Source organism: Erinaceus europaeus, chromosome 12, assembly GCF_950295315.1.
Source record: "Erinaceus europaeus chromosome 12, mEriEur2.1, whole genome shotgun sequence".
Lineage (NCBI taxonomy): Eukaryota > Metazoa > Chordata > Mammalia > Eulipotyphla > Erinaceidae > Erinaceus > Erinaceus europaeus.
This window is the reverse complement of record NC_080173.1, coordinates 15,249,660-15,274,713: the sequence shown is the minus strand read 5'-3', so window position 1 is coordinate 15,274,713 and position 25,054 is coordinate 15,249,660. Positions and strand designations below refer to the sequence as shown.

Sequence of the window (25,054 nt, the reverse complement as noted above, 5' to 3'; positions counted from 1 at the left end):
AATGCAGCTATGAACAGAGGGGTGCATATGTCCCTTTGAATTAGTGTTTGAGTGTCCTTTGGACAAATGCCCCAGAGTGGTATTGCTGGGTCATAAGGTACTTCCATCTTTATTTGTTTAAAAGTCCATATATCACATAAAATGTATATGAATGCTTAATGATAGTACCTATCACAACAACTGAGAACTGGGGGGAAATATTCACAGGTTAACAACTAGGTGAGAAAAATGAGGTCTAACCCCCCAGTTGGAATGTTATCTGAACATGAAATGAAGTACAGTGGGGTAAGTGGTGAAACCCCAGTTGAGCACAAATGTTACCATACGCAAGGACCTGGGTTCAAGCCCCCAGTACCCACCTGCAGGAAGGAAGCATCACTAGTGTTGGAGCAGGGCTGCGGGTGTCTCTCCTCCTCTTCCTCTCTGTCTCCCCCTTTCCTCTCAGTTTCTCTCTGTCCTATCAAATAAAAAATAAAATAAAAGGGGGTGGGTGGTACCACAGTGGATTAAGCGCACGTGACATGAAGCTCAAGGACCGGCTCAAGGATCCTGGTTGGAGCCTCCGGCTCCCCAACTGCATGGGGGGTTGCTTCATGGGCAGTTAAACAGGTCTGCAGGTGTCTGTCTTTCTCTTCCTCTCTGTCTTCCCCTTCTCTCTCAATTTCTCTCTGTCCTACTGAACAACAACAGCAATGACAACAATAACAACAACAAGGGCAACAAAATGGGAAAAATGGCCTCCAGGAGCAGTGGGTTCGTAGTGCAGGCACTGAGCAATAACCCTGGAGGCAAAAAATAAAATAAAATAAAATAAAATAGAACAAATTACTTAAAAAAAGAAAGAAAATGATGTACAGAAAGAGTAACTATGGCCTGACTGAATCTTTATGCCATTGTGCCCAATGAAAGAGGTTTGCACAGGGGACCATGCTATGTACACAGACAAATCCACGGACCCATAGTGGATTCATGGTTTCTGGAGACAAGGGTCTGGGTAGCAGTGAGTGTCTGCTGATGTGTGTGGAATTTTCTGAGGTGGCAGCAGCATCCCAGGATTATGAGGTAATGATAGTTACCCAGTTTTGTGAATATACTAAAAGTCCAGTATACTAGGTAATACAGTATACTATGCTGTATACTTCAAAAGAGTGGATTCTTTGGTTTGTGAATTACATTTGACTTTTCAAAAAATCTTTCTCTTTTTATTATTTTTTATATTTATTTATTTTCCTTTTTGTTGCCCTTGCTGTTTTTTTTTGTTGTAGTTATTATTGCTGTTGTTGTTGTCATCATTGTTGGATAGGACAGAGAGAAATGGAGAGAGGAGGGAAAGGCAGAGAAGGGGAGAGAAAGATAGACACCTGCAGACCTGCTTCACCACCTGCAAAGCGACTCCCCTGCAGGTGGGGAGGGGGGGGGGGTGGGGGGGGTTGAACCGGGATCCTTATGCTCTTTTTTTTTTTTTTACCAGAGCGATGCTTAGCTCTGGCTTATGGTGGTGCAGGGGATTGAACCTGGGACTTTGGAGCCTCAAGCATGAGAGACTCTTTGCATAACCATAATACAATCTACCCCCAGAATTTTCAAAAATTTGCCTGGAGGAAATTGACCATGCTTATACCATTTTTCAGGTTCAAGGAATTTTTCAAATATTATCAAATCTTTATGCTCATAGTGAAACTCAGTACAGCCAACGCTATTCCCATTTGCTCTTCTGTACTTAGAAACTTTGTGTTGATTTTAGCCTCATTTAAAAATTTCTGCGCAAACATGTCCTTTAAGTAGCAAATGTAAATAAACCCTTGCTATCTTGGAGAAAAGAAAATTATATAGAAATACAGGATTATATGGGCAAAGAACAAACCCCCTGCCCTATGTTCCCTAGAGGCAACTATTTTGCAAGGTCTTAGCTGTTTGTCACATGGCTTTATCTGAACATTTCAGATCGTATCCTTTTACTGCTTCTAGATTGTTGAAGTTCTGCATTCTACCTGCTAAGCCACACCTCTCCAGCCATTTGACTACCAGTTCAGACATGATCTGTTGACTTCTGTTGACCAACCGCTCTTCTAAACCTGGCTATTTAAAAATCAAGATACTTTGCTTTACAGCAGTTTACAAGTTTTAGGAAAACAACTTCACACCTCTCCCAAGGGATGTACTACACTACAACCACCACCCACTTAGTTACACAGACCCAGGCCCTTGTGTTCCCTGGTACTTCACTACCTACTTTGGACCTCCAGGTTCTTACTCATGTTAGAAAGGGTTTAATCAGCAGAAGTTGAAAAACAAGATCAGAAGAGAAAACACAAGTAGAACCTGAACTGGAATTGGTGTATTGCACCAAAGTAAAAGACTCTGGGGTGGCTGGGTGGGGTGAATACAGATTCAAGAAGGATGACAGAGGACCTAGTGGGGGTTGTATTGTTATATGGAAAACTAGGAAATGTTATGTATGTATTTATTGTCAAATGTAAAACATTAATTCCTCAATAAAGAAATTTAAAAAAAAAAGAAAGGGTTTAATCAAACATGGGAACAGCCAGTGAGTACAGGACTCATTAGTGTGTCAAGAAAAAAATATTAGAAATATAAATAAAATTAAATTTTAGAAAGGGTAGATAATAGGAAATAGTACACCTCCTCCTCCCCCTGTCCTCCAGTTCCCAAAAAAGGCAGTGGAGGGAGGTTCAGACACCTTTGGGATTTTATGGTCTTCTTTATTCTGATCCCTGTGCCATTTGTGATTGGTCAAGTTGTAACCATTGACTTTCGTTTCTGATTGGCTCCCCTGGCACTGGTGAAACTGAACAGGTGGTCTCTAGTTACCTGCTGAGTCTCATGGCATTCTTAAGTGGTCTGACTGGTTTGGACCTGATCCTGACAACAGTATGCACAGACCTGCATACATTTCTTTTCCTGTGTAAATTGTGCAGTTCCCAACATCTGGAGTATGCATCTGTCTCCTTTCACTATCTTCCTAACACTATTCCTGCACCCTCCAGCCCCACCCTCGCTGTCCATCTGGCTCAAGTCTTTGTTTGGCCTGGAGCATGTAATTACCTCAATTTGTCATTTGCCTGGTTTTCTTTGAAGCGTCCCTTGTGTTCTAAGTGATTCTGTCCCTGCCCTTGCTTGTCTGCTTGTTTTCCATCTGCTTAAACAGCTGTGCACCCCAAATGTGCCATTATTTTTCTGCTCCTGGATCTGCTGTGTGACATTTGTTTTGACTTTGTTGTAGTCTCTCTGGTGCTGTCTCTCTGTTAGTGCTCCTCTGCCTCACCCCCATCTCTCCTAGTTTCGTTTTCCTTAAAAGCAGATTTACATTGCTCATTCTTCAGAAGTATCCTTGGAGAGGGTACTGTGGGCTGTCTGTGGTTTGAGTGTGCAATTTAAAAACTCCTTTTTTTTTTTTTAAAGATTTGGTATTAAAAACCTTCTAATAATTTCCCCTTTCTAATCATGAAGACTTTTTTTTTTAACTTAGCTTTGTGTCCATGAAATTTCCATGTTGTCTTAGTCATAATATATTCATTCATTTGTTGAATATACCACAGTTAAATTAAAAAAACAAAAACTGGAGCTGGGGGAGATAGCATAGTGGTTGGGCTCCAGGGTCTCAGGTTCAATCCCCAGTACCACCATAAGCCAGAGTTGGTAACTTAAAAGCAAACAAAATACTAAAATATCTGGACCAGTTTGCCTCAATCCTGCCCCCACTGCACTGAAGAGAAACTCTGGAGGTATGGTTTCTCTCTCTCCCTCTCAAAAAAAGAAAAAAAAACTCTCTTCCACTTTTTTTTTTAATATTTATTTTATTTATTCCCTTTTGTTGCCCTTGTTGTTTTATTGTTGTAGTTATTATTGTTGTTGTCGTTGTTGGATAGGACAGAGAGAAATGGAGAGAGGAGGGGAAGACAGAGAAGGGGAGAGAAAGATAGACATCTGCAGACCTGCTTCACCACCTATGAAGCGACTCCCCTGCAGGTGGGGAGCCGGGGTTCGAACCAGGATCCTTACGCCGGTCCGTGTGCTTTGTGCCACCTGCGCTTAACCCGCTGTGCTACAGCCCGACTCCCTCTCTTCCATTTTTGATGGGTATTTAGGTGGTTTCCACTTTGGAGTTTTGCTGTAAACATACACATTTCCTGGTATTCACTAGAAGGATGGATTCTCAGAAGATTTAAGGAAATTTCTGTCTGCACCCCACCACTGCCCCGCACACTATTGCCAGTCTGTCCTGTGTCAGGTGTTTGTGTGAGTCTATTTCTGTCCCATGCCAACACCACGTTATTTTATGATCCTCCAAACAAGTAAAAACCAGCTAGTGTTGGGATTTGCATTGGCATTAAATGTGCAGATCATCTGGGGGGGGGAGGGTACCTAATATTTTTGAAGTACTGAATCACAAGTAGAATTGTGTAATTTATTTCTCCATATATATATATATGTGTGTGTGTGTGTGTGTGTGTGTGTCTTCTTTAAAGTAGTTCAATAAAATTTTAAGTTTTTTTTTTTTGCATAAAACTCTTACAGATTGTTGATAGGTCTGTCACTGGGCCCTTTCATATTGGATGCTAATATATCAAAATACATCAGTTCTTTCTGTATTGATTTTTGTTTTTAAATTTTTTTTAATTAAAAAAATTTTTTTTTAATTTTTCCCTTTTGTTGCTCTTGTTGTCTTTTTATTGTTGTTGTAGTTATTATTGTTGTTATTGATGTCATCCTTGTTGGATAGGACAGAGAGAAATGGAGAGAGGAGGTGAAGACAGAGAGAGAGAGAGAGGAAGACAGACACCTGCAGACCTGCTTCACCGCCTGTGATGTGACTCCCCTGCAGGTGGGGAGCCGGGGGCTTGAACATAGATTCTTTTGCTGGTCCTTGCCCTTTGTGCCATGTGCGCTTAATCCGCTTCCCTACCGCCCGATTCCCTCTGCATTGTTTTTTGTGACCAGCAGCCCTGTTGAACTCTAATGATTCTAACAATTTGTCTTTAGAGCTTTCCCATTTGTTTATTTATCTTAATGGAAATCTCTGGGCCACTTTTTTCGTTTAGATAGACACAGGGAAAGAGACAGACCTGCAGTGGAGATAAAAATAGCCCACTGGTGGGGATCGGCCGGCAGCGCAGTGGGTTAAGAACATGTGGCGCGAAGCGCAAGGACTGGGCATAAGGATCCCGGTTTGAACCCCTGGCTCCCCACCTGCAGAGGGGTCGCTTCACAAGTGGTGAAGCAGGTAAGCAGGTGTCTGTCTTTCTCTCCCCCTCTCTGTGTTCCCCTCCTCTCTCCATTTCTCTGTCTTATCCAACAACAACATTAATAACAACAATAATAATAAACACAACAACGATAAAAACAAGGGCAACAAAAGGGGGAGAAAGGCCTCCAGGAGCAGTGGATTCATGGTGCAGGCACCGAGCCCCAGCAGTAACCCTGGAGGCAAGAAAAAAAATAGCCCATTGGTATCTTCAGGATTTTCTCCCTAAGAAGTGTTTAGCTCTTTTTTGCTCTGTTTCAGAGAGGGAGAAACCACTGCACTGAAGATTTTCCCCACTGATATAGTACCTCCCACCTGAGTCTGTGTGTGGCAGTGCAGTGCCTTTGATGGTTTTCCTTTCTGATCTGTGGACAGTCAGTACTCAGTACTGCCCCCTCCCACACACATATTCTTCCCAATCTTTTTTTTTTTTTTTTTTTTTGCCTCCAAGGTTATTGCTGGGGCTCGGTGCCTACACTGCGAATACACTGCTCCTGGAGGCCATTTTTTACCCCTTTTGTTGCCCTTGTTATTTATCATTGTTGTTGGATAGGATGGAGAGAAATGGAGAGAGGAGGGGGAGAGGAAAACAGACACCTACAGACCTGCTTCACCGCTTGTGAAACGACACCCCTGCAGGTGGGGAACCTGAGGCTCAAACCGAGTTCCCTACAGTGGTCCTTGCGCTTTGCGCCCTTAACCTGCTGCACTACCGCCCAGCCCCCTCTTCCCAATCTTAATGCTTTTTTGCCCCCCTGTTCCTCTTTGAGTCTGAATTGTCTAGATCTCTTTCTCATGCAAGCTTTTTTTTTTTTTTTCAGTTAGGTGTTCTGAGTAAGAAGAGAATGTGTAGCTCAGCCAGCACATTGTTTGTTCTGTGACTTTGGGTCAAAGAATTGAAAGGTCTGCGTGGTAGCGCAACAGCTGCACACCAAACTTGGATGCATGAAGTCTGAGTTTCTGGGTTCAATCCCTTAAGCTCTGATTCTCTATCACTAAATAATGAAGACATAAAAAGGAGTGGATAACTGGTCAGAGGATCTGTTTAGGAGAGGAAAGCTAGGTTGGAGGCCAGATTCTTCTTTCTTTCTCTCTCTTTATTGGGGGATTAATGTTTTACAGCCGACAGTAAATACAATAGTTTGTACTTGCATAACATTTCTCAGTTTTCCACATAACAATGCAACCCTCACTAGGTCCTCTGTCAAGAGGCCAGGTTCTTGTAAGGAAGAAATGTTATTATATGAGTGGGTGTTTGTCTGGGGACTAAGGAGTAGAAGGCATGGAGTTGAGAAGGGCCCCTGTTCTGGAAAGTCCTGTCTGAAAACACTTCTCCGCCTCCGTACAATGCTTCCTCTCCCAGAGCTTGTTCTCTACTGCCTCTGAGGTCCTCGTTACAGAGGAAGGCCGAGGAGATGGGGGGATTTGAATTTCTCCTAGATGTCAGATAATGTCTTCAGACTGCGGATTTTCTTAGAAACCACTCTTCCTGACTGCCTGCTGCACTGTCCCTACCTTTTCCAGACTGTCCTTTGGCATTCATTAAGGTTTTTATTAACTGGTCCTCAGCATATCATGCAGTGTTTGATTTTCTGGCACCTGCCCTCCCAAGGGCTCTGGGACTCCCTTCAGTTTCTAGGGAGACTATGTTTCCTTCATCTTTGGAGCCCCAACCCCCAGCTAACAGGGTGACAAACACAACTGAACAGGCTTATAAACTGAACACATAGTGGACTCACATTATTTTTTTTAAATCAGATCTTTTGAATGGACTCAAAAGGTACTTCCCCCACCCCAATTTGGAGAGAACTTAAAAAAATATATTTATTTATTCCCTTTTGTTGCCCTTGTTGTTTTATTGTTGTAGTTATTGTTATTGTTGTTATTAGTGTTGTCATTGTTGGATAGGACAGAGAGAAATGGATGGGGGGAAGACAGGGGGAGAGAAAGATAGACACCTGCAGACCTGCTACACTGTTTGCAAAGCAACCCCCTTGCAGGTGGGGAGCCAGGGGCTCGAACTGGGATCCTAGAGCTGGTCCTTGTACTTTGCGCCATGTGCGCTTAACCTGCTGTGCCAACGGCTCCCCCCCACCTTTTTTTTTTTTTGATATAGAATAAAGAGAGGAGAGACACCTGCAGTACTGCTCTGATTCATGAAGCTTTCCTCTTGCAGATGGGGACTAAGGGGCTTGAACCTGGGTCCTCAGAGTGCGCACTCCACAGGCATGTCGCCACCCCCCTGCACCCCCAGCAGCATGTACTTTGGAAGAATGAGTAGTGTGTGTATATGTGAATGCCACCTAGAAAGTGCCAGCACAGGCGTTCCAGCTGCTCGACTCTTTCAGGCTTAAGAGTCAGCCTTTCAGGTTACCAGGTGGTGAGAGTTTTTCCTGAGGAGACACAGGAAGTCAGAAGCTCAGCCACAGTCCCTCTGACCCCCTGAGCTCTAGCCTTGTCATGGTGAAAGGACCCTGGTCATCAAATCTTACAGTTAATTCTATTAGCCTGCATGGCAGGAATAAGAAAGAGGAGGTTCAGAGAAGAATACGGATGCAAATCTTTTCGGCTGTGGATCTTAGTAAAGGAAAGTCTACACATGTGGTTGTTTTATGTATTTTTATTTGGGGGAGAAGTCACACAGCGCTGGCTTCTCGGTGATGTTTTTGATCTCCACATTAAACACTTCAGTCACCTGCCTCTTTTCCCTGAAGTCTAAATCTTCTAGCCCCCCTGGTTAACTTGCTAATTGTGCTTTTTATTTGTGTGTGTCTTCTGGGTTATGAACTCGTATTGGCCATACTGTTCCCGTAACTTAGCCACAGTATACAATGTTAATATAAACAAATACTTAATCAGAAGGAGTTGGGGGACCTTTTACATTTCTTTCCATCATCTGCCAGAAGAGGGCAGCACAGGGTGAACTAATCACATCCAGCAGTTTGGACTTTTGTTAAGCGACACTTAAAATGACTGTACTAGGGGGTAGGGCGGTAGCGCAGTGGATTAAACGCACGTGGTGCAAAGCACAAGGACCGGTGTAAGGATCCCGGTTGGAGCCCCCGTTTCCCCAACTGTAGGGTGAAGCAGGTCTGCTGGTGTCTGTCTTTCTCTCCCCCCTCTCTGTCTTCCCCTCCTTTCTCCATTTCTCTCTGTCCTATCCAACAACAGCGACATCAATAACAATGATAATAATAACTACAACAATGATGGAACAACCGGGGTAACAAAAAAGGGGGAAAAATGGCCTCCAGGAGCAGTGAATTCGTGGTGCAGGCACCGAGCCCCGGCAATAACCCTGGAGGCAAAAAAAAAAAAAAATGACTGTACTAACTACTATCAGGTTAGTTTATTCAGAGATAAGAGTGAGCTTTTTCAATTAAAACAAAAACAGCAGAAGTAATATATTCAGTAGAAAAATTGGAAGGTACACGGAAGCACTGTGTTAGCCCTCAAGCTGCTGTCACAGAGTGAAATAGACAAATGGCTTTTTTATTTTATGTGTTCCAGAAGCTAGAAGTTTGAGAGCAGTGTGAAAGTGTGGTTCAGCTCTTGGTGAGAGTTCTTTTTCTGGTAGATAGAGAGCTATCTTCTTATGCCCTCACTTGGAGAAAGAGATCAAGCTGGTTCTCCAGCCTCTTCATTTTAAAAAATTATTCTGACATTAAAAAAAAAAAAAAAAAGACATTCATGCCTGATGCTCCAAAGTCCTAGGTTCAGTCTCCAGCACCACAAACCAAAGCTGAGCAGTGTTCTGGTTAAAAAGAAGAAGGGGAGTCAGGCGGTGGCTCAGTGGGTTAAGCACAGGTGGTATAAAGCACAAGTACTGGCATAAAAGTTCCCAGTTCAAGCCCCCGGCTCCCCACCTGCAGGGGAGTCGCTTCACAGGTGGTGAAGCAGGTCTGCAGGTGTCTGTCTTTCTCTCCCCCTCTCTGTCCTCCCCTCTTCTCTCCATTTCTCTCTGTCCTATCCAACAATAACAACAACAATAAAAAACCAAGGGCAACAGAAAGGAATAAATAAATAAATACTGAAAAAAAGGAGGAGAAGAAGAAGGGAAAAGAAAAAAGAAAGAATTTATTTATGCAGGAAAAGAACAGAGACTACATTCTAGCACAAGACTGGGGATCACACTTGGGAAACTCATGTTTTTGAGTCAAACATGTCATTCACTGTGCCACCTCCTGGGCAGCTCCAGCCTCTTAAAAAAAACACGTTAGGGGGGCTGGATGGTAGCACAGCGGGTTAAGTGCAAATGGCACGAAGTGCAAGGATCAGTGGAAGGATCCTGGTTCCAGCCCCCGGCTCCCCACCTGCAGGGGGGTCGCCTTACAGGCGATGAAGCAGGTCTGCAGGTGTCTGTCTTTCTCTCCCCCTCTCTGTCTTCCCCTCCTCTCTCCATTTCTCTCTGTCCTATCCAACAACGATGACATCAGTAACAACAACAATAAAACAACAAGGGCAACAAAAATGGGAAAAATGGCCTCCAGGAGCAGCAAGCCCCAACAATAACTCTGGAGGAAAAAAGAAACACTTAAAAAAATGTATTTATTGGGAGTCGGGCTGTAGCGCAGCGGGTTAAGTGCACGTGGCACAAAGCACAAGGACCGGCCTAAGGATCCGGGTTCGAGCCCCCGGCTCCCCACCTGCAGGGAAGTCACTTCACAGGCGGTGAAGCAGGTCTGTGGGTGTCTATCTTGCTCTCCCCCTCTCTCTCTGTCTTCCCCTCCTCTCTCCATTTCTCTCTGTCCTATCCAACACCAACGACATAAAAAATAATTACTATAACAATAAAACAAGGGCAACAAAAGGGAATGAATATAATAAAATAAAATTTTTAAAAAATGTACTTATTTACTAGCAAGAGAGAGAGAGAGAAGCAGAGAGAATGAGAGCATCAGTGTGCCACCTCCCAGGCCGCGCCTGCGTGCCTCTCTCTGTGCCATCAGGGTCACCGCTGGGGCTCGGCGTCTGATTCGAATCCACCACTTTCAATGGACATTCTCACCCCTTTCCCTCCTTTTTGTCCTTTCTGTTTTCTTTGACAGGATAAAGAGAAATTGAGAGGGGTGGGGGAGATAGAGCGAAAGAGAGACACCTGCAGACCTGCTTCATCATTTCCGAAGCCCCCTGAGGTTGGGGAGTGGGTGCTTAAACTTGGGTCCTTGCACATGGTAATTTAGGGTTTCAGTATGCAGGTTTTGACAGCGGCATACATATATTTAGTTCAGCACAGGGAAAGCATTTTTCAGAAAGGAATGAAAAGTAAGTGTGGGAAAATAAGAAACCTGAGAGGATCCGTCCATAGTGGAGGCACAATGTCTGATTCTTTTATATATATATATATATATATGTATATATGTGTTTGTTTATTTGCCCTTTTGTTGCCCTTGTTGTTCTTTATTGTTGTTTTGATGTCGTCGTCGTTGGATAGGACAGAGAGAAATGGAGAGAGGAGGGGAAGACAGAGAAGGGGAGAGAAAGATAGACACTTGCAGACCTGCTTCACCGCCTGTGAAGCGACTCCCCTGCAGGTGGGGAGCTGGGGGCTCGAACCAATGTCTAAATTCTAAAAATTAGACATAAAAGAGGAAATTATGAAAGATAGTAGCCTTCAGATCAGGGATCTCCCTAGGGCTAGCATAACATATGAAAGAGCACTCCACACATAGACTCCTTAGTGTGATGCACAGCAATTGCAAGTCTAGAGGGAAGATTCCAGACTTTTAAGTAGGACCTTAAGAGCATTCTAAGAGGGCAAAGTCACGTGAAGAACACTGGGAATCCAAGTAGCAACTAAATGAACAGTTGTGTGGGGCCAGGGAGACAGTAGCATGATAGATTTTCTGGCCTGAGGCTCAGAGGTCTCAGATTCAATCCCTGATACCATCACGATAAGCCCAAACTGAACAGTGTTCTGGTCAAACGATCTATTAGCAGCCCGTGAGGTTGTGCAGTGGCCAAAGCACTGAACTGTGAAGCATGAGATCCTGAGTTCAGTCCCCAGCATTGCCAGAGTGATGCTCTGATCCCCACCCTATTGTCATTAATAAAAGTTCAAGAGCAAACTAAAGTAATCTGAGAACAGAAAATGAGGTGCCATCGTCATTCCGGGTAAGAGTGGCCTCTACTTAGGATTTTTTTACCCAGCCAAAAATCAACCAATGAGAAAAGAATCATGGCATTTTCAGGCAGATAAAATTCACAGCAATAGCAGTGACAATCCACCCCTCCATGTCCCTTTACTACTGGTCATTAGAGGTTGTGCTTCACCATAAGGAGCAGGTGATCCAGGAGAGGAAAGATACAGAAGCAGCACCTTGGGAAGGGATGGAGCGGATGGTTAATATGCTGGTTTGAGAGCACTAGCATGGGGTAGGAGGACCACTGCAGGCAATAGAGTACCCCCTACTTTCGTTTATATTGGTGCTTTTTTTCGTTTATTATTATTATCTTTATTTATTGGATAGAGACAACCAGAAATTGAGAGGGTAGGGGGGAGATAGGGAGGGAGAGAGAGAGAGAAAGAGCGACACCTGCAGCACTGCTTCACCACTTGCAAAGCTCTCCCACAAAGCTCTCCCCCTGCAGGTGGGGATTGGGGACTCAAACCCAGGTCCTTGTACACTGTAAAATGTGTGCTCAACTGGGTGCGTCACCACCTGGCATCTTGTTGGTGGTTTTATAAAAAGATTTTATTTTTAATTAAAAATTTTTATTATTTATTTTCCCTTTTGTTTCCCTTGTTTTATTATTGTTGTAGTTATTGTTGTTGGATAGGACAGAGAGAAATGGAGAGAGGAGGGGAAGACAGACGGAGAGAAGATGGACACCTGCAGACCTGCTTCACTGCCTGTGAAGCGACTTCCTTGCAGGTGGGGTTTAATTCAATTTTTTAAAAATATTTATTTAGGGAGTCGGGCTGTAGCTCAGCGGGTTAAGTGCAGGTGGCACAAAGCACAAGGACTGGCATAAGGATCCCGGTTCGAGCCCTGGCTCCCCACCTGCAGGGGAGTCGCTTCACAGGCGGTGAAGCAGGTCTGCAGGTGTCTCTCTTTCTCTCCCCCTCTCTGTCTTCCCCTCCTCTCTCCATTTCTCTCTGTCCTATCCAACAACGATGACATCAGTAACTACAACAATAAAACAACAAGGGCAACAAAAGGGAATAAATAAATAAATATAAAATAAAAAAAATTTATTTATTCCCTTTTGTTGCCCTTGATGTTTCATTGTTGTAGTTATTATTGTTGTTGTTGATGTTGCCATTGTTGGATAGGACAGAGAGAAATGGAGAGAGGAGGGGAAGACAGAGAGGGGGAGAGAAAGACAGACACCTGCAGACCTGCTTCACCGCCTGTGAAGCGACTCCCCTGCAGATGGGGAGCCGGGGGCTCGAACTAGGATCCTTACACAGGTTTTTGCGCTTTGCACCACCTACACTTAACCCCTGCGCTACCGCCCGACTCCCGGTTTAATTAATTTTTATACAGAGAAATTGGGAGGGAGGGAGAGATAGGGAGAGAGAAAGAGAAATGCCTGCAGACCTGCTTCACCACTTGTGAGGCTTCCCCGCTTGTAGGTGGGGGTCTGTGGGTCTGAACCTGAACCCTTGCACATGGTATCATGTGCTCAACCTGGCGCACCACTGCCTGGCCCCATTTATTTATTTGTTTGTTTGTTTGTTTATTAGCTAGCACATAAGCCAGGTCGTCTCTCTGGCACATATGGTGCTAGAGATTGAACTCAGGACTCCATGTTTGAGAATGCAGTACTTTATTCACGGTGCTACCTCCCAATTCAGCAGACTGATGGTGTGTGTAGAGAGTTAAACTCTTGACAGAATTTCACAGTTTATCAGTAGCAGGCAGAGGGAACTAAGCAAACAGAACACCTTGATGCCTGTCCCGCAAGTGGTTTCTGGTGCATTATATACCTGAGGTATGAACAATATTTATAGAAGTACTGGCTACACTGAGATAAGCAAAAATATATATTGAACTTGTGAGTGAGCACTTGTGTGTGGGCAGGACAAGGGGAGTCTTCCTCCTCTGCGGCGGGCACTTAGTATTAAGAACTGTAAAATCAGGATCAAATGCATCAGCATGTTAACTAGAAATAGGAAGATAATTGGCAGGAGAAATTGCTCAAGAACACAACTGGGGGCACAGCTGGACGGAAGTGCTGATTTTCTGTTTTTAATCTTGCGTTACTGCTCACTTTGTATATGATGGGTGCATGGTATTTTAGCTAAAGAAGAAAGGCCAAGTCCAAATGGTGAGAAATGAACTGAAGAGTAAAGCGCCTCGAAGGAGGATATGGATACCCCAGGAAGGAACCGAGACGCCAGGGACAAGGGACAGCCACTGGAAGTGCAGTGATTCCTGGGGACAGCGGCCATCTACTGTTTGGCAATGTGTACCCCTGGAGCAGTCTGTCCTTCTATGTCCTGTGTGCTGGAGGCTGCCCTGCATGGGACTACAGGCTGTCTCGCCTGAGGTTCTGGAGGGACCTGATGGGGAGATTGGAAGGAGGAGGAGATTGGCTCAAGATGTTTGTGCCTTGCCAGGAAGCTGAAGGCTGTAATCCCTCCTCCAAAAATCCATCCACCTCCTCCTCCTCCATCTTTTTCTCCTTCTTCTCCTCCTCCTCTCCTCCTCCTTGTTCTTTCTCTCTTCTTGGGTACCATCTTCTGCCAGCTCTGAGTGTTTCTCCATGCCTTGTTGGTGTTCCTAAACTCTGCCAGAGATTCTCTAGATTGTCTCTTGGCTGTCTCAGCACACCCAATTTAAGTACATCTCTGTCTCCTTGGGATTCTGGTGAAAACAAAAACTTCCCCAGAGTACTATTTTATTTATTTTAATAGAGAAATTGAGAGAGAAAAGGAAGAGAGAGAGAGAGAGAGAGACTGGCAGCACTGCTTCACCACTTGTAAAGCTCCCATGCCCCATACACACAGGGGTTTGAACCCAGGTTCTTGTGGACTGTAATGTGCGTGCTCTACCAGGTAAGCCACTGCCTGGCCCTGCCCCCAGATTATGCATGAATTTTCCTGTACATTTTCTTCCATTATTTTTTTTGGACTGTCCTATGTTAATGCCATTACTTACCCATCAACCAGAGCGGGCAAGACTGAGGTTAAAGAGCAGGTATTTTATTAACTGAGGACATAAGATGTATTAGTTAAACAGCTGCATCAAAAGACCTTCCTCTCTTGTTTTGAACCTGAGCAGCTGTCACGATATTGTTCCTCTGTGTTGGCTTAGGATTCCTCTGGGCCTGAGCAGCCATTGGTGTTCATGTTATTCAGCACCACTACTCAGAGGCCGAGATAACTTCTGATTTTGTTATGAGTTGCTTTTCTAAAAAGTTATTTCAGAGTATATTTGCGAGTGAGGCCATCATGGTGCTTGTGGGGAGTGGGTGATGGTGTGTCTTGGTTACCAAACCTGCCCCCGTTGGTGCCTGTTAGCTGATAGGACTATGAGCAGCGCCCATTCTCAGCCTCAGCGTGGGTCCAGCCTGGATGGTAAGTCACGCAGTCACTTTCCTTATGAGTGATTCAGCATACAGTTGGCACCGTAGTAGTTAAGCTTCTATTTTAAGAAACCGAAGACGTGCCTCTCTTTCACTGTTTCCTTTTTTAGAAAACAGTGTTATTTGTTGCACAGCTTTGCGAGAAAGAAATTGCTCACTATTGATGAGACATTAGGCCAGGTTCGCCAGTCTGTTTTAAAGTGTGGCTCTCTTTTTTTTTTTTAAAAAAAAAAACTTTATTTATTTATTATTGGATAGAGACAGAGAGAAATTGAGGGGAAGGGAAGATAGAGATGGAGAAAGAGAGAGACACCTGCAGCCCTGCTTTACCACTCGTGAAGCTTCCCCCCTGCAGGTGGGGACCAGGGGCTTGAACCTGGGTCCTTGCACACTGTACTGTGTGCGCTTAACCAGGTGCGCCACCGCCTGGCCCCTAAAATATTTATTTATTTATTCTCTTTTGTTGCCCTTATTTTATTATTGTAGTTATTATTGATGTCATTGTTGTTGGATAGGACAGAGAGAAATGGAGAGAGGAGGGGAAGACAGGGGGAGACAAAGATAGACACCTGCAGACCTGCTTCACTGCCTGTGAAGGGACTCCCCTAAAGGTGGGGAGCCAGGGGCTCGAACTGGGATCCTTCAGCCGGTCCTTGTGCTTTGCGCCACGTGCACTTAACCCGCTACACTACCGCCCGACTCAAAGTGTGGCTCTTCTGCTAGTGGTTTATGGTGTTTGAGACAGAGAGATCTGTTCTGAGGCCACTCAGTGCTCTCAGGCACCCCAACAGATGTTGACTGTGTGAGGCCCTTAGGGTCCCTCCTGAGAGTGTGAGATAAAGGGTAGAGCAGGAATGAGCCCAGCACAGGGAGCCCAGCACACAGAGGCTGCGGATTGAGGTTCCCGTGGCCTGGACAGCAACCCACTCAGACAGTGGTAATCCTGGCTTCTTTCACGTCCCACATGGAACCCACTGGCAGATCCTTGATTTGCCTTCAAATTAAATAACAGTTACTTGGACCTCATTATTTCCTCCTTCACTGTCTCTTACCTGGGAGGTGGCGGCAACATTCATCCTGTCTCCCTGCTTTCACTTCCCTCTGGCTCCTACTTGCCCCCTAACCAAGTGGCGTTGGAACAGGGGAAAGCAGGGCTTCTACTCTGTTCTGGACGCTATAGCCACCAAAGCCTCTCCTACACCTGCTGCGAGGCACGCATGCAGCGATGGAAATTATGGGAGAAGAGAGAAGAGAGTGGGACCCAGTGGGGAGCCAGCAGAGGTGGGCTCTGCAGTCAGAGTCTAATTTAAGTACCAGGTGTCAGACCCAGGCAAGGTGGATGATGACTCTGGGTCTCAGCATCCTTTTTAAATTATTATTTTATTAATGATTTAAAGATAATGTATATAATCTCATACCTTTCACTTCACCAAGAGTTCTGTGTTCCTCATCCTCTCCATGAGAAACTGCAGCAGTTCTCCCAAGATTACAGATCCGAGTTTGTGAGCTGACTATTATTTCTCTCTCCCTCTCTCTCTCTCCCTCTCTCTCTATATATATATATATTTGCCCATTTCCCCCCTATGGTCCTGCTGTATCTTCTTTTTTCTTTTTCTTTTTGCTTCCAGGGTTATCATTGGGGCTCAGCACCTGCTCTATGAATCCACTGCTCCTAGAGGCCATTGTTTTGCTTCTACTTCTTGCTTTTGCTAAGGAAATCATGGCTGATGTGTGCCAGGTTGTGTGTGCGTGGGTCTTAAGGTCAGCGGAATAATGGAAACCACTTCCCAGTCTCGCGGCAGGGGATTGGTTAACAGTATATCTATTGAGACATCACAAATGACAGAACATAGGACATGTCCTTTTACAGTCAGACACATGTTTGTGTGAATAAAAATAGCTGGTTATAAAAACCATGTCAAATGTCCAATGTTTGTTTCTATACACACTTAGCAATTTTTATCTATATGTAATTCTATATCTTTAAAATACATCTACCTATCTAGAGAATTAGAATATAGTACAAATACAAATACACATCTGGAAGAATGTATTCCAAAATGTCATTAGTGGCTTCAGAGGGCCCTAAGATTAAGGTTTTGCCCTTCTCCCTTATATCTGTTCTCTGATTTCACCCATGAGCGTGTGTCATGAGTATAGCTAGAGTATGTAGGAAAAAATGAACTTTGGCACAAACTTTAGAAAATAGGATGGGGACAAAAACTGGACCTTTATTAGGAGTGTTGCCCTTGAATTTTGTTTGCGTCTGAAATCTGCCTTCTGCTTTTAGCCTGTGACCTCATAGCGACATGTCTCTTGAGTCATTCTCCTGGGAAATGCCCTATTATTTCACTATGAGAGGACCCACATTCTGAGTGATTCCATTCTGAGATAGTACTTGGAAAGTGAGGACAGAAAGGGCAGCAGACTGTCCTGGGCTTTGGTTGACTTTTTAAGGAAAGGCTTTAGACACAAGATATACATGCAGTTCTAGGGCTGCTTCCAGGAAGAAGGTGCTTAACTCCTAAGGAGTTCCTTGAGTTTGACTTCAGGAACTGGGTGGTGGCAAAGAACTGGGGTGACGTTGCCCTGCACTGGAGGCTGATTGGCCCAGGACCGCAGCCAGGATTTCCGTGGGTACAGGAAGCAGCTCCGAGCTGTCCTGTGGGTCAGACAGTCCACAGGTATTCCTGGCTCCACCCCGTCCCACCCTGAAGGGAAACTTTGATCTGATTTGTCTGAAGAACAGCACTAGTTACCTTAGGGTCCTACGGTGACAGAAAAGATGGTCCTCAAAATGGAAGAGGAGGACGGTGAGTGCACTTTCCGCCTGGGTGTGGAGTGTGTTTCTTTTGTGATGACATGTGAGAGCCTGTGGCAGCTTGTACTGCCTTGAGGAGGGCCGCCAGTCCAGGAGAGACGGAAGAGTGCCTTAGGGTTAGGCAGGGGAGAGAGAAGCAACTCCGTGTGCTTTTAAGCCACAGAGGTCTCACCCTCTAGTCGGCTTTTCATTAAAGACTTCCTCTGTGCTGCTTCTTGGTGGAACACTCCTTGCTGGGCAATTGTGTTTATATTTCCTGGATCCAAGGGACATCCGGTCAGGAGATGCAGTCTATCCAGAGTGAGTGGGACACTAAAGCATAGAGAGAGGAAGCCAGGTTAGAAGCAGCAATGGGGTTCAGGATAAATGGTGTCCTGTGTCAAGTAGCATGTAACAAAGGGAACCTTCTAGCTTCGTGGTCATCTTCTGGTTTCAGGAAGAGAATGAAAGACTAGCATTAGGACATATCTACTCCCACAAAGCAAACAGAGCAGGAGGAAAGGGATGACAACTTCAGTGGCTTTTAGTTTCTAAGGATTCTACTTATGAATGGCACCTCAGGCTCTCATCATGTGTTATAAGAACCATAGCTTAGAGATGACTGTGTATTTTGTTGTGAAGCCTTCTGAGATGGCAGTGTTCATGCCGAGAGAGAGACACAGAGAGAGAGAGCGCTAGGCAGAGAAAGTATACACTTTTTGTAGTTGGTAATGATTGAGAGGAATGTTTGAAATAAATACTATTTTGAAGTGAATTTTATGAAAGGTATAACAATGTGAGGTCCTTTTAATGCTTTTCCTTACCTGGTTCACTATAAGACATTCTGTTCCATATGTGGGGTGTTTGTGTATATGGAGAGGGTGGGGTGGGGAGGGGAGAGAGAGAGTGAGAGAGGCACAGGTAGACAGACAGACAAAAATTCTTATGAGAGAGGGTTAAGTGCAGGTGGCGCAAAACGCAAGGACTGGCGTAAGGATCCTGGTTCGAGCCCTGGCTCCCCACCTGCAGGGGAGTCGCTTCACAAGTGGTGAAGTAGGTCTGCAGGTGTCTATCTTTCTCTCCCCTTCTGTCTTCCCCTTCCTCTCTCCATTTCTCTCTGTCCTATCCAACAACGACAACAACAAAAATAACTACAACAATAAAACAACAAGAGCCACAAAAGGGAATAAATAAATATTTAAAAAAAATTCTCATGAGAGAGAAACCAGAGTGCCACTCTGGGATATGTGGTGCCAGGTTGAACTGGGGGGCTTCAGGCATGCAAGTCCTGTGCCCACACTGGAAACCAAAGGAGAGGCCACTTCTGATGATGCTGAGTGATGCTGGGACAGTGTTTCAAGCCTGGCCTGGAGAGAACTGCTGGTTCCCAGGCTGCTTTCTCACTTGTCCTGCTTCTGGTCTCCAGTGTGACCTCAGACTCCAAGGAAGCTACTATTTGATGTCTTCTTCCAACCCTAGCTCAGAAAGGCCTGGGTCAGGCATTGGTCATCTTAGAACTTTTGAAATTCAACTCAAGCCACTTAATATGTGTAGATTAGACTCAATGCTGGGAGAGCACATTTTAGGAGCTTTCGAGACCAAATTCTAGATCAAATTTGGAAACATAACGTTCAAGGAGGACCATCAGAAACTGGAGAGATAGTTTAGTGGTAGACCTCACAGCTTGCACTGTGAAGTCCCATGTCCTATCCCCAAGACCACATAAGCCATTGAATTATACTGGAGTATCTCTTGCTAATATAAATAAATAAATCTTATGGGGGGTAGAAAGAAAAAGAAAAAAGGTGGCACTCCTAATCCTTACCTTGGAAAGTGTTTACTTCTGTTGTCTGTGTGGGACATGAGGGAGGAGTGGTGCCCTTTGACCCCTGCTGTAATAGATACCTAAATTTTAGCCACAAGGTGTAGCAACAGTACATGCAGGTAGAGGGGGAGGGGAAGGGGACATGTGACCTCTAGATTCAGTGGTGGTGATGGGGGGGGTGTAAATCTGCTGACACCATGGTCTTAGAGCTGTTCTCCCAGAGTTTTTACCTGGAGAGCTTGCCTACCAAAAGGTAAGTGGAGGTTTTGAGAACACTCTTAAAGAAGTGAGGTCCTAGGACCGACAAAATAACTCACTTGGATAATGCTCTGTTTTGCCATGCGCAAGACGCATATCCAAGCCCAATCCCTGTGTCATTGGAGGAAGCCTTAGTGCTGTGGCCTCTCTCTCTCTCTCTGCCTCTCCACCTCTATCTGAAAAAGTCAGGTCTGAACAGTGAAACCCTGGAGATGATCAAAATGAATAAATAAGTAAATGGAAGGAAGAGCGGGAGGGGATCCTTTTTGGCTACACTCAACTCAAATCATGATCCTTTAGTTACAAGTGCTGCTCTTGACCTGGTGCTCAGGCAGCTTACTGCCAGGTTAGGTAGACTTGCCTAAGTGAGCACTGATAGGATATGGCAGTGGTCCCTTAACTTTTCAATGTTTAGTCCTCCTTGTATTGTCCATGAACCTTCTCTTTGGGATGGAACCCAGAGAGAAGAAACTCCCTTATGGGTGGGAAGTAAAGCCTCAACCCCAATGTGTGCTCACTGTCATCAGGCAACAGCCACTTCTGCCTCCTTCTGGCACTGCATCGAGAATGCGTCCCTTCTCTATGTGGGGAATTCTCTCGTCCCCATGCCCTATCTCTGAGGCTTGATCTATGAGGCTGTGTGTGTAACAGAGCCAGCTGAAGACCAGGATGGCACGTGCTGCTGCTCCTCAGTAAGTTCCAAGTAGAAGTGAAGCTGAATATTACAGAGGGGAAAGTGTATAGAGTTGAACACGGCCAGTTGGCTTAGTTTGGGATCCTAGTGTTCAGAGATTATTTATTCTCATTGACTCTCACCTCTGTGCAGAGTTGGTGCAGAGTTCATTCTCAGCAAATATGAAAATCTATGGGGAGACTACTGTCAAGTTCAAGTACAAGTGGAAGTGAAAGTATTTGTAATGCAGTGCTGGGGAGAAAACACAGGTGCATACTGTTGAGCCACATAACCCCCAGATTTTTATTCTATATTTTTTGAAAGGACGAGAGATAGTTACTAATGCACTACTCTACCATTACTGGTGTCCTATGCGATGCCTGCAGTTGTACCTAGAGGACCTTACACATGGTAAGGAATGTGCTTTACCCACTGAGCAGCCTCCCAGTCTCTGGGACATAGTATAAGAAATACATGTGTATTTCTACAGGAAAATATGCTGAATGAAGATGGTGGATAAAAAACAGATTGGGCCTGCACCTCTGGGAACAAGTTGGCCTCATGCAGTTCCTCTGTTAGAAAACACAAAAGCCCGGGGCCAGATGTGGGCATTCAGGACCCATCTTCCGGTTGAGGGAGTGTGGGGACAGGAAGGAGGGGGGTTGTCTGAGAAGGCAGCATCGGCAGGAAGAAAAGGTGGCATGTGGGTACTGACTTGCACTTTCAACCTTCTGTCAGCCTGTGGTGTTATGGGAGGTGCAGACAGACAGGTGCCATAGATATAGCTAGGAGACAAAGACTGGGAAATGGAGGCATTCCTGTTACGGCTTGGTGTGCACACTCCCACCCCATCCCCCCCACACGGTAGATTGGAACTGAGTTGTGGTGGAGAGCTGACTGACCCTCGTACACCTTGGCATATTGTCACTTCAAAGATGGCGCTGGAGCTTTGGGGGGTGTTTCGAGTGCCTATCTCCTGCTTCTCTCCCGTTCCTCGTTCTTGTCTCTGCTTTTCTTTGTGTTTGCCATCAATTCAGAGATTTCTCTTTTAGGCAGAGACTTGCAACTGCTTACATTCTTTGCTTTACCTTCTGAAGAGCTTCAGTTTACAGGGTTCCTGTGGGATTTCCATGTTGTGTTCTGAACAGTCACTACATGAGAGTCATCACAGTCTTGGAACCTTGGGGGTAAGGGAACTACAGAGTGCCCTGGCCTGAACTTCGGTGGTAGGTGCGGCAAGTTGCGCACACATGTATTTACAGGCATGAAACTATATTTCAACCATCTTATAATAGTATAAATCAGTGTTCAATTAATAAAAGAAAGGGGGTGGGGAGATGTGTGGTCAGCCCTATCTGGGAGAGCCTGCTGCCCCATGGAGGAAGTTTGTCCACACTGCTGTTGAGACATAGCGATCTTGCCTTCCTGTGTGACTTGTCATCTATTGATTCTTGTGCTTATGTGTTGTGCGCAATTGTGTATCCAGGTGACACATTAGGGAAAGACAGAAAAATCAGGTGCTGCCACCCTCAGACCTGCTGCTGGGTCAGGGCTTGCGCCAGCACTGACTCTCATTTCTTAGGAAAATGTCTTGGCTCTTTGCTGGTCTTGCTTCCTCTCCCCGGAGAGAACTTATGACCTGAAAATTGTCAGTGAATCTGTTTTCTGCATCAGTGACTGGTTTTGTTTGTTTGTTTGTTTGTTTTTAATCTTTTCTTTTCTTTTGGTGTTGGCTGTCTCTTCTCCTTTGTGTTTTTTTCTGATACACAGAATTCAGGTGAGCTTCCATACATTATAAATTTTATGTTATGAAGTCATAACATAAAAATTATAATTAAAACAGGGCTTTTGCAGGTACAAACTCAACTGTGTTTCTTCCACAAAAGAAATACTCAGGCATCAATCTGAGCAGATGTTCTGGGGAGAATATGGCTGGTGACATTTCCTTATTTCCTCTAAATAGAAATTTTAACATGAGTATCTTTTCTCAGTTGAAGGCTTAGAGAGCGGGCTGGGGAGACAATATAATGGTTCTGCAAAAGCCTTTCAAGCCTGAGGCTCTGAGGCCCCAGGTTCAATCCCCAGCACCACCATCACCCAGAACTAAGCAGTGTTCTAGTCTCTTTCAATCTTAGTATCTTTCCCTCTGTATCTACTCTTTCTCATTAAAATAAAATAAATGAAAATATTTCTTTAAAAAAGACTTAGAGAGGTAAAAAATGAAGCCTGAATTTCTCATCTCTGAAGACAGTCTCTGCTGACAGCTTTAACTGGCTCAAGATTTTTTTCCACGCATGTTAGAGGGCTTTCTAAATTAGCATTTACAAATCAGCTCTTTGTTTTTAATGACTAAATAGGGTTTAAGTACATTGTTTTTTTTTTTGCAGGTTAGGGAGTATATCTATTGAGTAAGTTCTCAGGGGAAATTGCTGACTTGGACTGTGTGTGTACTGTAAGTTTTGGTCCTGCAAGATGCAGTGCCAGTTCACACCCACCCACAGCATCTGAGAAAGCCTGACCCCTCCACATCCCTACTGGGTACAGCCTCAGACATTTCCATTTCTCCTAGATGAGGGGAAAATGAAATGCTTTCCCATTCTGATTTGCTTTATTTTATTTTATTTTATTTTTTTATTTTAGAGAATTTAAGCAACTTTTTGTGTTTGGCCATGTATGTTTCTTCATAATTTGTCTTTTATGTTCTTTGCTGGTTGTGTTCATGTTTGTATCACACACGCGTCCCTATGCTGCTCCTTCTGTGGATTAAAGAAAGCAGCCAATGTGTTGTATGCTTTGCTAATTTGTTGTCCAAGTGGTTTACCTTTTAGCTTAGAGGAATTTTGTTTGTCACCAAGGTTATCGCTGGCGTTCCACCGCTCCTGGTGGTCTTCTTTTCTTTGTTTCTTTGACTAGAAACAGAGACACGGGTGAGGAGAGAGAAAAGCGAGACATCCACAGTGATGCTTTCCTTCCCTCCTTCCCACAGGTGAGGCCTGCAGTCTCGAAGCCAGGCCCCCATGCACGGTGAAGTGTGCACTCTACTAGTCACCCCACCTACTGTGCCCCAGAATTCTGTTTTCCATTCAGAGCTTTTCATTTTAGTGTAGCAAACTGAACAGATTCTCCAAGACTGTGACACACTAACCCATGCTGTACTGTAGAATTTGTGTGCTTTCGTTTTTTACGTTCACATCTTTGGCTGAGGTAAAGTTATCTTGATATAAGTGAGGTAGGCATTCAGCTTAACTCCCTCCCAAGTGGGTAGCCAACTACTGGCCCTATATAGTGATTTATCTCTTATACTTTTCTCTTTGCTTTTATGGCACTCAGTTTCGAAGCCTTATGTCTCCTTCCGTATTGATCAAACTAAGTGTTTTGTTTCTTAGCATGGTCACAGACACCTGCTTCTAGTTATCTTGTCTGGTTCACTGGGAGCCTGTGCCCTTGTATCTGTCTGGGGGTTGGGGTCCCAAATCTTATGTCTTGCTGGTGGCAGTCTTGGCATCCTCAGAAGTGGAGGGTCACAGTGCTCAGACTGCAGAGATGCTTCCTGTCACCAGCCATCTTACTGCACTGTTCCCGAGATCAGCCTGCCTACTCACCCTCACGGAAGGTTCTGAGATGTGTGCTGCAGCCTCTGGTGAAGAATCGAACCAGGGCGGGTGTGTGGCAACAGTGGCCAGCACGTGGATGGAGTGAGCGGATGCAAATCCCCTCTGGTGAAAAGGACAGAGCACCCCATATGGAGGAGAGAACAGGAAGAACAGGAAGCAGAGGGAGCTATCTGCTCAGCCTCACAGCCTACTGACTGGGTGCAGAGGGAGGAGGTGACCTGTGCAGAGGGTGACCACAAAGCCTGCCCTCTGCAGATCCTGTCTGCCCTCCCTTTTCTCCTCTCAGTGAAGAGAGACATCTCCAGAAGGGTTAACACCGCCCCCTTGAAGCTCCAACAGGGTTTTGCTTTAGGGGGGAGGAAAGAGCCAGAGCTGCCTGTGAGCAAATGCGGTGGTGCATCCCCTCCCCCTGGAGCTGAGGGGTGTGGGAGGGGCGCTGTAATTGCATTCATGGAAAGAAGCCTGCCAGGCACCCAGCTGCACACACGCCAAGTGTCAGCCAGGCGACAGCTCCACAGCCATCTCCCATCCACACCAGCCTGCCCCACCAGAACGGTCAGCCTGCCCTGCCAGGACCAGCTCCCTTCCACCTGCATCTCTGCTCTGCTTTGTCTCCCTGGCTGCCGCTGCCTCCTGTCGCTGTGCTGGCCCACATGCCGAGCCTGCCTCAGCCCCCCCTCCAGCTGGAGCTTTGGGAACTCCCAGGAGCCTGGACCCAAGGGGTGGCAGTGCTTGTCCACCATGGCCTCTGAAGCTGAGAGCCTCCACCCAGAGCTTTGACGCTGCTGCCCGTGGGCTGCTAGGACTGTGGGGCCACAGGAGAGGGACTCGCCCTGGGTAAGAGCTCATGAGAGCTCCGGCTCTGCTCTATTATGCTGTGCTGCCTGCCTCGCCCACCCGGCCTGGAGCTGCTGTGTGCAGCGGCCAGCTCTGCATGCCTGTCAGCTGGGTTTGCATTCTGCTCTCCTGTGAGGAATTTTCCACTGGCTCCTTCCAATGGATGTTGCAGCATTCCGTGTGGTTTCTTCTAGGCTTGAGATTTAGGACTAAGCTAATAATAATCAATTTCCGTGGTCCTGTTTCA

The 25,054-nt window shown here is 45.3% G+C and overlaps 1 protein-coding gene across 3 annotated transcripts in view; it reads left to right on the top strand.

Annotated features, from left to right (window-relative positions):
• Positions 1-25,054, top strand: part of CYTH1 (cytohesin 1) — an 88,859-nt gene that overhangs the window by 28,819 nt on the left and 34,986 nt on the right. The window contains exon 1 of one of the 3 annotated variants that reach the window (XM_016193631.2): positions 17,436-17,613. The exons of 1 other annotated variant lie outside the window; for it this stretch is intronic. In XM_016193631.2, the coding sequence (XP_016049117.1) occupies positions 17,586-17,613 (28 nt within the window). In that variant the 5' untranslated portion in view covers positions 17,436-17,585. Of the gene's footprint in view, positions 1-17,435; positions 17,614-24,411; positions 24,808-25,054 lie in introns of those variants that run through there. One more of the 3 variants, XM_060202853.1, reaches the window with a different exon arrangement.